The sequence below is a fragment of the Nycticebus coucang genome, chromosome 6 (genome assembly GCF_027406575.1).
Source record: "Nycticebus coucang isolate mNycCou1 chromosome 6, mNycCou1.pri, whole genome shotgun sequence".
Taxonomy (NCBI): Eukaryota; Metazoa; Chordata; class Mammalia; order Primates; family Lorisidae; genus Nycticebus; species Nycticebus coucang.
The window spans coordinates 23454745-23469009 of record NC_069785.1 but is presented as its reverse complement, the minus strand read 5'-3'; the positions used below and the strand labels follow the sequence as shown (position 1 = coordinate 23469009).

The 14265-nt window shown below is 42.6% G+C and overlaps 1 protein-coding gene across 3 annotated transcripts in view; it reads right to left on the bottom strand.

Moving 5' to 3' along the window:
• Positions 1–368: 368 nt before the first annotated feature.
• Positions 369–14265, bottom strand: part of HEATR5A (HEAT repeat containing 5A) — a 143591-nt gene continuing 129694 nt past the window's right edge. For all 3 annotated transcript variants that reach the window (XM_053594901.1, XM_053594903.1, XM_053594902.1), the window contains 4 exons: positions 12832–13056; positions 4529–4683; positions 1022–1235; positions 369–727 (listed from right to left, as the gene is read on the bottom strand). In XM_053594901.1, the coding sequence (XP_053450876.1) occupies positions 426–727; positions 1022–1235; positions 4529–4683; positions 12832–13056 (896 nt within the window). In that variant the 3' untranslated portion in view covers positions 369–425. The remainder of the gene's footprint in view (positions 728–1021; positions 1236–4528; positions 4684–12831; positions 13057–14265) is intronic.

The window sequence follows — 14265 nt, the reverse complement described above, 5'->3', positions numbered from 1 at the left end:
TTAACACAATTACTGAATAAGGCAGAATTTTAAATTAGCAACTGGGATACAATGTTAAGTGCAGCTAATTTATACTAGAGTCCAATCAATATCTGTCACAGTATTAAGTATATTGTGCGTGTGGACTGTTAGAAGAAATCCATTTAATCTTTAAAGCTGTGGATTTAGTAAGCTTAGTTCTTTAGCACTTCCTTAAAATCTAGGGCAAGAATTCTGATAGCTCTGTTGTCTTACTAAATGGAAAAAAACTCACAAAAAATGTTAAGTATGCTTTTACTTGGAAAAGTCATAGCTATTTAAGGTAAAATAATCAACTAGATCTCCAAGTGCACTTAGGTCTAAAATGTCACTTTTGTCCCCAAAGAGAAGGAAATGATCAAGTATTATTTATATAAAAGGTGCTTACTATTCCAAAAAACATAATATCAGAGGAAACTGGTCTTTAATTGGATGCTTGAATTCTTTCCAGGGTTCTTAGATGATGTTGGTATCTTGACTTTGATACTTTCCTGATTGCCCTTTACAGCAGACTCAAGGCGAGCTTTCAGGGCAGGAGAAGAAGCCATTAAACTTTTAAAAACTGATGAAAACTGAGGCCCAATCTGCATGAGATTTTGCAAAGCAAAGTCATGTAAATTTCTCATTGTGGAAGTTGCAGATCCCAGAGCATTCTGATCCAAAAGGAAGGAAATGAGGATGGGTAAAAGACAGGCCACCAGCTGAGAGCCTAGAAAGTAAACATACCATGTAAGTTCTGGATGTACGTGTCCATTATACAAGGCTGTGAAGGCACTTGATCTGTACACGTACTTTCCCTCTAAGGAGGAAAACAATTCTTCCAATTTCTTCTCCTAAATTAATATTAAATAATATCAATACTTGGAATGAACATAACACCTATCTTTCAATGAATGTGAAATACAGGTATGACTAGCCTAATGTTTTATAATTTAAACAACACTTAATTTTGATATTGGGGAGCTTCTGAGTTAGCATGTATGTAGTTAGTGCTGACACTTACGATGCTGTTCTTCTGCAACATTAACCAGTGTTTCCAAAACTTTCATGCTTTCTTGAAAGATCTGAAGCTCAGTAGTGCTTTCAGGTTTTCTCTTGTGTATTTCCTTCAGTTTTTCCACAATAAAGGATGCCAAAGAGTAAATGTAAGGGTAGGAAACAGCTGGATTTGGATATTGAAAAATGGAATGTAGGAGCTGATAGGTCTTGATTTGTACCTAATTAGATAAGAGACACAAATAACATGAACCGTTAATTTAAAAAACAAAGTACATGAGAATTCGTTGCAGTTAAAGAAGCAAAGGTATTTAAATTTATTACTAATTTATCTTTACTTTTTTTTTTTTGAGACAGAGTCTCAACCTTGTCGCCCTGGGTAGAGTGCTGTGGCATCACAGCTCACAGCAACCTCAAACTCTTGGGCTCAAGCGATTCTCTTGCCTCAGCCTCCCAAGTAGCTGGGGCTACAGGTGCCTGCCACAACACCTGGCTAATTTTTGGTGTAGTTGTCATTGCTGTCTGGCAGGCCTGGGCTGGATTTGAACCCTCCAGCTCTGGTGTTACGTGGCTGGCGCCCTAGCTGCTTGAGCTACAGGCACCGAGCCTAATTTACCTTTACTTTAAAAAGTGCAAGTGAAGAGCCGGGCGTTGTGGCAGGCGCCTGTAGTCCCAGCTGCTTGGGAGGCTGAGGCAAGAGAATCGCGTAAGCCCAAGAGTTAGAGGTTGCTGTGAGCCGTGTGATGCCACGGCACTCTACCCGAGGGCGGTACAGTGAGACTCTGTCTCTACAAAAAAAAAATAAATAAATAAAAAATAATAGTGCAAGTGCCAACAGCTATTCAAACTTTGATACCAACAGTGATTGTAACGGTTTAGAATGGGATACAGGCATACGAGTAAAATAGAGAAGGATAACTATAAACAATTAATTTTTATTGTTTTTTTTCCTAGTTCCCATTTCCCCCCTCATGTCCTTCTCTACAATGTAGAAAAATTCCAAAACCAAAACCAACATACACACAAACTTTTCTTTTTTTTTTCAGACAGAGTCTCACTTTGTTGCCTCTGGTAGAGTGCCATAGTGTCACAGCTCACAGCAAGCTCAAACTCTTGGGCTTAAGCGATTCTCTTGCCTCAGCCTCCCAAGTAGTTGGGACTACAGGCCCCTGCCACAAGGCCCAGCTACTTGTAGAGACAGGGTTTTGCTCTGGCTCAGGCTGGTTTCGAATCTGTGAGCTCAGGCAATCCACCTGCTTCAGCCTCCCAAAGTGCTAGGATTACAGGCAAAAGCCACTGCACTAGGCCCTGTACACACAAACTTGAAATGTATTTTGATGATTTTCGAAAATGTTTTAGATAAAAATTACACATATTGGACATTTATTCAAATGTCAAGTTCCGAAGGTTTCAAGGAACTATGTTTGGACCACAGTAATGGTGTGTCATCATGCCTCAGCATCACCACTTGGAGGCTGCTACACAAAGCTCCTGTAGGCATCAGGCAAGGAATGGGACAGAAAGAGGAGATGGCTATACATCAAGCATATAAATCATTTTATTGAGTTAATTGTGTGTGTGTGTGTTTTGTTTGAGATAGAGTTTCACTCTAGTGATGGGGCTAGAATACAGGGGACTGATCACAGCTCACTGCAATTTCAAACTCCTGGGTTCAAGTTTTCCTTCTGCTCTGTCTCCCAAGTATCTGGGACTACAGGCACATGCCACCATGTCTGGATATTTTATTTTACTTTTTGTAGAGATGGAGTCTTGCTATGTTGCCCCGGCTAGTACTGAATTACTGGCCTCAAGGGATTCTCTCACCTTTATTTCCCATAGCGCTAGGATAACAGGTATGGGCTTAATGTTTCAACAGCTTGTTTGCATCCACCTATGATGATATTTTGATAATTGTTTTTTCTGAGAGAAAAAAATCTTCTTTATTTTTAATAGATAAATTTGAGATCAGAAGCCACAAACTTATTTTGTAGCACATAAAAGAACAGAAAGTCAATCTAGCAAATAAAGGGGACATAAAAGGATGGTATCAACTTGCATGTATTGTTTTTGGAATGAAATCTATTATCTCACAATCGTATTATTGAAGACATGTGCTGGAGTCTTCCTTCGATGTTTTTTTTTTAAATTAAAGGTATCCACTGTGGCCGGGCACAGTGGCTCACTCCCGTAATCCTAGCATTCTGGGAGGCTAACATGGGTGGATTGCCTGAGCTTATGAGTTTGAGACCAGTCTGAGCAAAAGCGAGACCCTATCTCTAAGTGGGGCCTTGTGGCAGGCACCTGTACTCCCAGCTACTTGGGAGGCTAAGGCAAGAGAATTGCTTGGGCCTAAGAGTTGGAGGTTGCTGTGAGCTATGACATGATGCCTTGGCACTCTACCAAGGACAACAAAGTGAGACTCTGTCTGAAAAAGAAAAAAAAAAAAAGGAATCCACTGTAATAAAGGATTGGCCCCACTGCAGGAACCCGCCCAAATAGTATCTCCAGTGCAGGGACACAGAAATGAGTACATAAGTCCTGCCCAGGAAGGAATCAGTGCACCAAACCCCACTCCCTCAACTCTTATATTCCCACCCTGTCTTAACCTACGTACTGACTTCTTTTTCAAACTCAGCCTTCTCACACCAAAGTGAATAAAGGCCATGTTGCCCACCCAGAACCTGGACTCCACTTCCTTTTGTTTCTATCTTGAAATAACCTCTCATTATTTATTTATTTATTTTTTGTGGTTTTTGGCCAGGGCTGGGTTTGAACCTGCCATCTCCGACATATGGGACCAGCACCCTACCCCTTTGAGCCACAGGCACTGCCCCCCTCTCATTTTTTAAATATCCTTTCAATAAAGTATCTTATAAAAGCACCTTAAAAAGTTATAGAGCTAAATCAATTTTAAGATTCCCATTTCAAATTTAGTTTTTTTAATATTTTCTTTTTTTCACTATATTCTCTAACCTTGAGGCCAAAGAACAAGGCCAGGTTGGTGCCTGTGGCTCAGTGAATAGGGCGTCAGCCCTGGCCAAATTGCAACAAAAAAATAGCTGGGCGTTGTGGCGGATGCCTGTAGTCCCAGCTACTCAGGAGGCTGAGGCAAGAGAATTGCCTAAGCCCATGAGCTGGAGGTTGCCATGAGCTGTGACGCTACAGTACTCTACCGAGGGTGATAAAGTGAGACTCTGCTCAAAAAAGAACAAGGCCATAAAATTATTTGTCTTTGTCACTTTAGGAATAGAAATTAATTCCAAATCTAAAACTAAAAAAAAAATTGTGTCTGATACTTCTTGTTGGAGCTAACAAAATCACAAAGAAAAGTTTTGCAAAAGCCTAAACATATTCCTATTACAAATATCTCTTTGCTAGGGCGGCACCTATGGCTTAAAGGAGTAGAGCACCGACTCCATATGCTAGAGGTGGTGGGTTCAAACCCAGCCCTAGCCAAAAACTGCAAACAAACAATCCTCCTCCCCCAAATATCTCTTTGCTAAAAGACACTTACCACAGGATCTTTTATCTCAAGAGTAGCCTTAAATTTCTTAATACAACGCTCCTGGAGGCATGGGATGATAGTTACTTCTGGACTGGCAGACAAAATAAATACTGTGATAGCAGTAAGTAGACTGATTTCGTCAAGTTCTTGGTGTGTTCCATCAACTAAAGAGAAATGATCTATTAGAAACACCATATATACTGCTTTACATATCTGTGTGAAGCTGTCTTCAGTTTGGCAGTAACACTTTTTTTTTTTTTAGACAGAGTCTCAAGCTATTGCCCTGGGTAGAGTGCCATGGCGTCACAGCTCACAGCAACCTCAAACTCTTGAGCTTAAGCAATCCTCTTGTCTCAGCTTCCCAAGTAGCTGGGACTACTATACCCGCCACAAGGCCCAGCTACTTGGTCATGGTTGTTTGGCAGGCCCAGGCTGGATTTGAACCCACCAGCTCTGGTGTATGTGGCTGGTGCCCTAGCCGCGTGAGCTACAGGTGCCAAGCCATAACATTTTCTTATGTGTATATAAAAGATACAGACAATAAACACTGAACACTGGAAATGTACATAGTAAGATGTACATTGTAAGCAATTCTAGAGACAAGAATTACCAAAGTAGTTATAGTGTTCAAAGGTAAACACATTAGTAAATACATATACACATTTACCAGCAATATACATTTATTAGTTGTGTGACACCTTGTAAACCTAACTCTATTTTTGGTTTTCTCATCTATAATATGAAGATAACAACAGACTCACATTTATAATGTGATAAGAAGTAAATGACTTAATCCATTTAAATAATTTAGAATAGCATATTCAGAACTCAGAAGAAAAAGAAAAAAGAAAAAAGAGAATAGCATATTACTTACACTACTCAATATATATTAGCTATCATGTTATTAATTTTACTATGCAGCAACACAGAAATGCTTGTTAATAAAATTGTTTTATTCTTTAAGTTTAAAGTATTTTGATAATAAATGTATCAGTGAAAATATCTTAGCACTTTTTCTTTTTTTTTTCTGTTCTTTTTTTTTTTTTTTGAGACAGAGCCTCAAGCTGTCACCTTGGGTAGAGTGCCGAAGCATCACAGCTCACAGCAACCTCCAACTCCTGGGCTCAAGCGATTCTCCTGCCTCCGCCTCCCAGGTAGCTGGGCCTACAGGCTCCTGGCACAATGCCTGGCTTTTTTTTTGGTTATAGTTGTCATCGTTGTTTGGTGGGCCCAGGCTGGATTTGAACCTGCCAGCTCAGGTGTATGTGGCTGGCGCCTTAGCTGCTTGAGTCACAGGAACAGAGCCAGCACTTTTTCTTGTTTTTTTTTTTTTGTTTTTGGGCCAGGGCTGGGCTTGAACCGGCCACCTCTGGCATATGGGGCTGGCGCCTACTCCTTTGAGCCACAGGCGCTGCCCAGCACTTTTTCTATACACGCCATTTCACAGTAAGGAAAAACCTGAAAACAGCTATGAAGACCACAATCAATTTGATGAAAAATTTTTTTTTTTTTTTTGTAGAGACAGAGTCTCATTGTACCGCCCTGGGTAGAGTGCCGTGGCGTCACACGGCTCACAGCAACCTCTACTCTTAGGCTTACGAGATTCTCTTGCCTCAGCCTCCCGAGCAGCTGGGACTACAGGCGCCGCCACAACGCCCGGCTATTTTTCGGTTGCAGTTTGGCCAGGCTGGGCTTGAACCCGCCACCCTCGGCATATGGGGCCAGTGCCCTACTCACTGAGCCACAGGCTCCGCCCTTGAAGAAATTTTTTATCAGAAGTAATCTAATTTCATTTTCCAATGCCATATTCTCATTAAACAATTTTTTTTTAAATTTCTTTCTTTCTTTCTTTCTTTTTTTATGTTCTTGTCCCTTAATCAGCAATTCAATTGCTTCAGCCACCTTTTTGTGTGTGTGTGTGTGCTTTTTGGCCAGGTCTGGGTTTGAACCCACCACCTCCAGCATACGGGACCAGCGCCCTACCCCTTTGAGCCACAGGCACTGCCCTCATTAAACAATTTTAATGAACGTGGTGTGAAAAATCAATATTATTCAAAAAGGAAAAATGTGGCAAATTCAACTCACTAAATTGTTTAAGAATGGGTTGTTATGGAGGTGCCCATAGCTCAGTGGGTAGGGCGCTGGTCACACACACTGAGGCTGGTGGGTTTGAGCCCGGCCTGGGCCAGCTAAAGAACAATGACAACTGCCAACAACAACAAAAAAAATGGGCAGGCATTGTGGCAGGTGCCTGTGGTCCCAGCTATTTGGGAGGCTGAGGCAGGAAAACCGTTTGAGCCCAGGAGTTTAGGTTGCTGTGAGCTGTGATGCCACTGCACTCTACTCAGGGCAATAGCTTGAGACTCTGTCTCAAAAAAAAAGAAAGGGTTGTTACTTATGAAGAAATGGTATACACATATAGCAGCTTTGGTCACAGTCATTCAACAAATACTTAAGAAAAAACTATGTCCAGCCTCTTTTAGGCACTTACAGGGAAGATACACTATAAACTGGGAAGCAAAGAATTTCAGCTAGTGATAAGGCATAGAAATATATGACTGAAATTGACCCAGGATAGTCTACACTGTTGATCAGAGAAAGCCTTGAGGAAATAATATCTGAGCTGACACCAGCCTGGAACACACTGTGACAAAGAAAGCAAAATTTTACAGACGAGTGGAATTTTATTTTATTTATGTATTTTTGAGACAGAGTCTCACTATGTCGCCCTCAGTAGAGTGCTGGAGCATCACAGCTCACAGCAACCTAAAACTCTTGGGCTTAAGTGATTCTCTTGCCTTAGCCTCCCAAGTAGCTGGGACTGTAGGCGTATTTATTTTATTTTTTGAGACAGAGTCTCCCTCAGTCCCCTTGGTAGAATGCAGTGGTGTCACAGCTCACAGCAACCTCAAACTCTTGAGCTTAAGCGATCCTCCTGCCTCAGCCTTCACAAGCAGCTGGGACTACAGGTGCCAGCCATAACTAACACCTGGCTATTTTTTTTTTTTTTTTGTAGAGACAGAGTCTCACTTTATGGCCCTCGGTAGAGTGCCATGGCATTGCACAGCTCACAGCAACCTCCAACTCCTGGGCTTAAGCGATTCTCTTGCCTCAGCCTCCCAAGTAGCTGGGACTACAGGCGCCCGCCACAACGCCCAGCTATTTTTTGGTTGCAGTTCGGCCGGGGCCGGCGCCCTACCAACTGAGCCACAGGCGCTGCCTCACACCTGGCTATTTTTTTTTTTGAAGACAGGGTCTCCCTTGTGCTCAGGCTGGTCTAGAAGTCCTGAGCTCAAGCAATCCACCCACTCAGCTTCCCAAAGTGCTAGGATTACAGGCGTGAGCCACTGTGCGCAGCTGAGTGGAATCTATTTTATAAAAGACATCTGAATAATTTTAAGGTAAAATGTGTACACGATTACACTTAAAGTTAACATGACAGCACTGTTACAGGCACTTACTATACATTAACTACTTAACCCATGAGTCGAATACTCTTTCTTATTCCCTTCATTTTAAGGATCTGAAACTCAGAATTTCAATCATTTGCCCAAGTCACACAATTAGAAAGGTAGAAAGTTTGATTCCAGAGAATATACTGTTAATTGTGAGGCTATACTGCTTTTCATACAGCACAGTTATTTTTAGTTACTTTTAGCAACTTGAAACTGCAAGGCAGTGAAAAGACAGTAAGCTAGTCTGTTTAGTAAACATGTCTTATTCTCAGTAAGGTTAAGTTCTCCTGAGTTCCCCTTCCCGTTTCCTCTAAAGTTCCTTTCCCGGACTTCCTTTTACCTAGGAGAGATACAAAGTTTCCTTAGCAATAGCCCCATACAGAAACCTCTGTGGTGAGGAACTGAGGCTTCTTGTCAGTAGCGATATGAATGAATCATCTTAGAAATGAATCCGCTAGGCCGGGCCTGGAGGCTCATGCCTGTAATCCTAGCACTTTGGGAGGCCAAGGCGGGTGGATAACTTGAGCTCACAGGTTCAAGACCAGCCTAAGCAAAAAGCAAGACCATCTCTACTAAAAATAGAAAAACTGAGGCAAAAGGATCACTTGAGACCAAGAGTTGGAGGCAGACATCACAGCACCCTATAGTGTGCGACAAGTGAAACTCTTGTCTCTCTCACACACACACACAAAAGAATCCTCTAGCTCAGTGGTTCTCAACCTTCCTAATGCCGCAACCCTTTAACACAGTTCCTCATGTTGTGGTGACCCCAACCATAAAATTATTTTCGTTGCTACTTCATAATGGTAATTTTGCTACTGTTATGAATCGTAATGTAAATATCTGATATATAGGATGTAGTTTCATTGTTACAAAGGGGTTGCGACCCACAGGTTGAGAACCACTGCTCTATCTGAAGCCCTGGATGGGGTCTCACACTGTCACCCAGACTGGAGCACAGTAGAGTGATCATACCTCAACATAGCCTTCAACTCCTGGGTTCAAGAAGTCCTCCCATCCTGGCCTCCCAAAGTATTGAGATTACAGGTGTGAACCACTGCACCTGACACTGGCCAACATCTTTTTTTTTTTTGGTAGAGACAGAGTCTCACTTTATTGCCCTCGGTAGAGTGCTGTGGCGTCTCAGCTCACAGCAACCTCCAACTCCCGGGCTTAGGCAATTCTCTTGCCTCAGCCTCCTGAGTAGCTGGGACTACAGGGACCTGCCATAACGCCCGGCTATTTTTTTGTTATGGTTTGGCCAGGGCGGGGTTTGAATCCGCCACCCTCAGTATATGGGGCCGGCACACTACCCACTGAGCCACAGGTGACACTGGCCAACATCTTAACAGTAACTTCATGAGAGACCTTTAGCCAGAACTACCTAGCCGAGCTGCTCCTGAATCTCTGACCCATAGAAACTGTCAGATAACAAATGCTTACTGTTTTAAGCTACTAAGTTTCGGGGAAATTCCTTATGCAGCTGTCATGGTCAACTCTTTTAATTTCTCTCAGTAACTGTTCTAGCCTCATTCTTTTCTGTGTGTGATTAAAGAGGCAACCTCATCATAATGCCCAATGTACAACTTATACCTATTGCTTTCCATCCTTAACTCTTGTTCTTCCCTCATACTGGCAGAGGTTAATCCTTCTAAATCTGTTACAAATTGTACTTCTGCTTTCCTCTGATACTTTTTTTTTTTTTTTTTGAGACACAGCTTCAAGCTGTCACCCTGGGTAGAGTGCAGTGACATCACAGCTCACAGCAACCTCCAACTCCTGGGCTCAAGCGATTCTCCTGCCTTCGCCTCCCAAGTAGCTGGGACTACAGGCGCCTGCCGCATGCCTAGCTATTTTTTTGGTTGCAGCCATCATTGTTGTTTGGCGAGCCCGGGCTGGATTAGAACCCACCAGCTCAGGTGTATGTGGCTGGTGCCTTAGCCGCTTGAGCCACATGTGCGGAGCCTCCTCTGATACTTTTTTTTTTTTTGAGACAGAATCTCAAGCTGTCACCCTGGGTAGAGTGCCGGGGGTGACAGCTCACAGCAACCTCAAACTCTTGGGCTTAAGAGATTCTCTTGCCTCAGCCTCCCAGGTAGTTGGGACTATAGGCACCCGCCACAGCTCTCGGCTAGTCCTCTGATACTTTTTACTTCAATACCATCTCTATCTTCTTTTTTTCTCTGTAAATATGAACTTATGCTAAAGTCTCCTCTTCAAAAAAAATAGTATTCCGCTGGGCACCTGCAGGTCAGTGGTTAGAGCACTGGCCACAGGCTCTGGGGCTGGTGGGTTTGAACCCAGCCTGGGCCTGCTAAAATAGCTGGGCATTGTGGCAGGCACCTGTAGTCCCAGCTACTAGGGAGGCTGAGGCAAGAGAACTGCTTGAGCCCAAGAGTTTGAGGTTTATGTGAGCTATGATGCCACAGCACTTTACTGAGGGTGACAAAGACTCTATCTCAATTAAGGAAAAAAAAAAAAGCACTCCTTAACCTTAAACCTTCCCATCAGCTATTTTTCTTTTCTTTCTTTTTTTTTTTTTTGAGACACAGTCTCAAGTTGTTGCTCTGGGTAGAGTGCCATAGTGTTACAGCTCACAGCAACCTCAAACTCTTGGGCTTAAGGGATTCTCTCGCCTCAGCCTCCCAAGTAACTGAGACTACAGGCACCCAACCTATTTTTTGGTTGTAGCTGTCATTGTTGTTTGGCAGGCCTGGGCTGGATTCAAACCCACCAGCCTCGGTGTATGTGGCTGGCACCCTTACTGCTGAGCTATAGGTGCCGAGCCCCATCAGCTATTTTTCTTATGAAGACAAGCCTATATTTGATTTTTTTCCTTACCTACCTTGCATTTATATCTCAACACCAGGAAATTAATCCCCATATTGTTTAATTTAGCTCTAGTTTTTTATACTGACCCCTTCCTCACTGTTAAAACTTTTCTTATGCTTCTGTGTCTATCTCCTCTCATCTTCCTTGAATTTTAGTTCTCTTCCTGATCCATAAACTGAAGTAGGGTGATTTCATTATCCCAATGATTGTGATGACAACTCTCAAATACATGTACGCAAAAATTATCTCTAGTCCAGACTACTCTCTTGAACTCCAGACCTCTACACATCTGCCCCACTCAATTATCCAGTAAGCATTTCAAATTCAACTCACTGCCCTTGACCCCTGAAAGCCCTTACTTGGTTATTTCTAATAACTGTACCAGGAGTGCTCAAGTTATCCTGCCCTTACAGTTTCTAAATCAAACCATTAGTAAATTCTGCTGAAAACTGCTTAGTATTTTATTTTCATTATTCTAGACCTGTTTATTCATACTGCTATTATCCATCTTTAACAGTTTGGTTTTCTTTATACTGCAGACAAATGTGATCCTTTGGAAATGCAAATCCTATCACATCTCTCTCCTTAAAAAGCCTTTAATAATTCCACATGCCTACTAAAAGCAGTCCAAATTACATATCATTGCCAGTGCCCGTAGCTCAGTCGGCAGGGCGCCAGCCACATACACCAAGGGTGGCGGGTTTGAACCTGGCCCGGGCCAGCTAAACAATTGCAACAAAAAAATAGCCGGGTGTGGTGGTGGGCACCTCTAGTCCCAGCTACTTGGGAGGCTGAGGCAAGAGACTCATTTAGGCCCAAGAGTTTGAGGTTGCTGTGAGCTTTGACACCATGTCACTCTACTGAGGGCAACATAACGAGACTCTGTCTCAAAAAAAAAAAAAATCATTACAAATCATGCCAAACCCTCCATAATTTGGTCCCAAATATCATCCAACTTCACTTATTTCCCCACTAATTCATCACTCTTCTACTCTTCCCCTTAAAACCGCACCCACTGCCATACTTCTGTACTTACATACACCATGATATTTAGTCCCCACGTTTTTGATCAATGTGTTGTATCTAGAATCCATTTCTGTGATGTCTATGTGGAGAAAGCTTATAAATTTTTTTCTTTTTTTTTTTGAGACAGGGTCTCACTCTGTTGCCCTGAGTAGAGGGCTATGGTGTCATGGCTCACAGCAACCTCAAACTCTTGAGCTCAAGTGATCCTCTTGTCTCAGTTTTTTTTCTCCAATTTTTAGTGGAGATGGGGTCGCACTCAGGCTGGTCTCAAACTCATGAGCTCAAGTAATCCACCTGCCTCAGCCTCCCGAAGTGCTAGGATGACAGGCATGAGCCACTGGGCCCAACCTGGAGAAAGCTTTCTCATCTTTTAAGAAACTGACTTTTCTGGCCGGGCACAGTGGCTCACGCCTGTCATCCTAGCATTCCGGGAGGCCCAGGTTACTTAAGCTCAGGAGTTTGAGACCAGACTGAGCAAGAATGAGACCCTATCTCTATTAAAAACAGGTGTGAGCAACTATGCCCAGCTAACATAGGTATTTTCTATCTACTTATACATACCCTCTATACACACAGTGAGTCAATATTCACCCATATGTAGGTGAGACAGCCAAACATGAACAAGTAAATAGCTTATCCTCAGAAAACTGTTCCTCTCACTTTTTTTTTTTTTTTTGAGACAGAGCCACACTATGTTGTCCTTGGTAGAGTGCCGTGGTGTCATAGCTCAAAGCAACCTCAAACTCTTGGGTTCAAGTGATGCTCTTGCTTCAGCCTCCCAAGTAGCTGGGACTATAGGTGCCTGCCACAACATCTGGCAATTTTTTTTTAGAGATGGGAGTCTCGCTCTGGCTCAGGTTGGTCTTGAACCTGTGAGCTCAGGCAATCCACCCGCCTTGGCCTCCCAAGTGCTGGCATTACAGGTGTGAGCCACTACACCTGGCCCCTCTCACGTTTTAAAACAAACTGAACTGCTAAATTTTCAATAGCCTTATTTACCTGGATCTGAACAGTCAAGAATTGTTGTTAGAGCACTTCGGAGAAGTTCAGTCCAAGTAGTATGGCTCTTTTCTGCTCGGGCCATGGGAGAAGATAGTATTCCTTTTAGAGCCTGCAGGGAAGCTGCAACCGTTGAAGATAACTGGCCCCCAGGTAACTTCACAGCAGTCTCTCTGAGGACCCCAATTGTGAGGTACAATATAGTAGGAAGAATTGAGATGCTTCCTGTAAGATACATTTTTAAAAACACTCTGAATTTCAATATATATATATATACTTCCCAAAAAGAAACCATTAGTGAGTAAGAGAATGTCAGAAATTTCTAGCATTTTAAGATGATTTTTCATATAGGAGTATAACACAGCTAAGATAATTTAAGTAACTTTACTAAAATTTTAGGGTTGGATTAAATTTTGATGGTTATAATTGGAGATGTTATTATCATATTATTATTATTTTTGAGGCAGAGTCTCACAATGTCACCTTTGGTAGAATACCATGGCATCACAGCTCACAGCAACCTCAAACTCTTGGGCTTAGACGGTTCTCTTGCCTCAGCTTCCCAAGTAGCCGGGACTATAGGCACCCGCCACAACACCTGGCTATTTTTTCTAGTAGTTGTCATTGTTGTTTAGCTGGCCCAGGATGGGTTTGAACTTGCCAGCCTGGGTGTATGTGGCCGGCTCCCTACTCACTGAGCTACAGATGCCGCTGGAGATGTTATTTAAATGGAATCACTTAGTATCATTATGCTTTTTCTTTCTGTTTTGAGACAGTTTTATTTTGTTGCCCCCAGAAGAGTACTGTGGCATCTTAGCTCACAGCAACCTCCAACTCTTGGGTTCAATTGATTCTCTTGCCTCAACCTCCCTAGTAGCTGGGACTACAGGCGCCCACCTCAATGTCTGCCTATTTTTTTTTTTATTTTTTTTGCAGTTTTTGGCCAGGGCTGGGCTTGAACCCTCCACTCTGGTATATGGGGCCAGCGCCCTATTCCTTTGAGCTACAGGCGCTGCCCCGGTCCGCCTATTTTTTACAGGTGAGGCCTCGCTCTGGCTCAGGCTGGTCTGGAACCTGGCAGGTGGATTGCCTGAGCTCCACCTACCTCTGCCTCCCAGAGTGCTAGGATTACAGGTGTGAGCCATAGTGTCCGGCCCCCATCATTATGCTTTTGTTGTCTTATTTTGTTTTACTTGGCAATTGACAAATGAATTTATTTTTTACTGTGGTAAAATATACATAACATTTTACGTATAAGTCACTATTTTAACCACTTGTAAATGTACAATACAGTGGTAGAAGTACATTCACAATGCTGTGCAACTATTACTACTATCTATTTGAATTTATTTTACATTAAGCTCTTTTTTCTTTGTTTTTTTTTTTTTTTAGAGACAGAGTCTTACTTTGTAGCCCTTGGTAGAGTGCCATAGC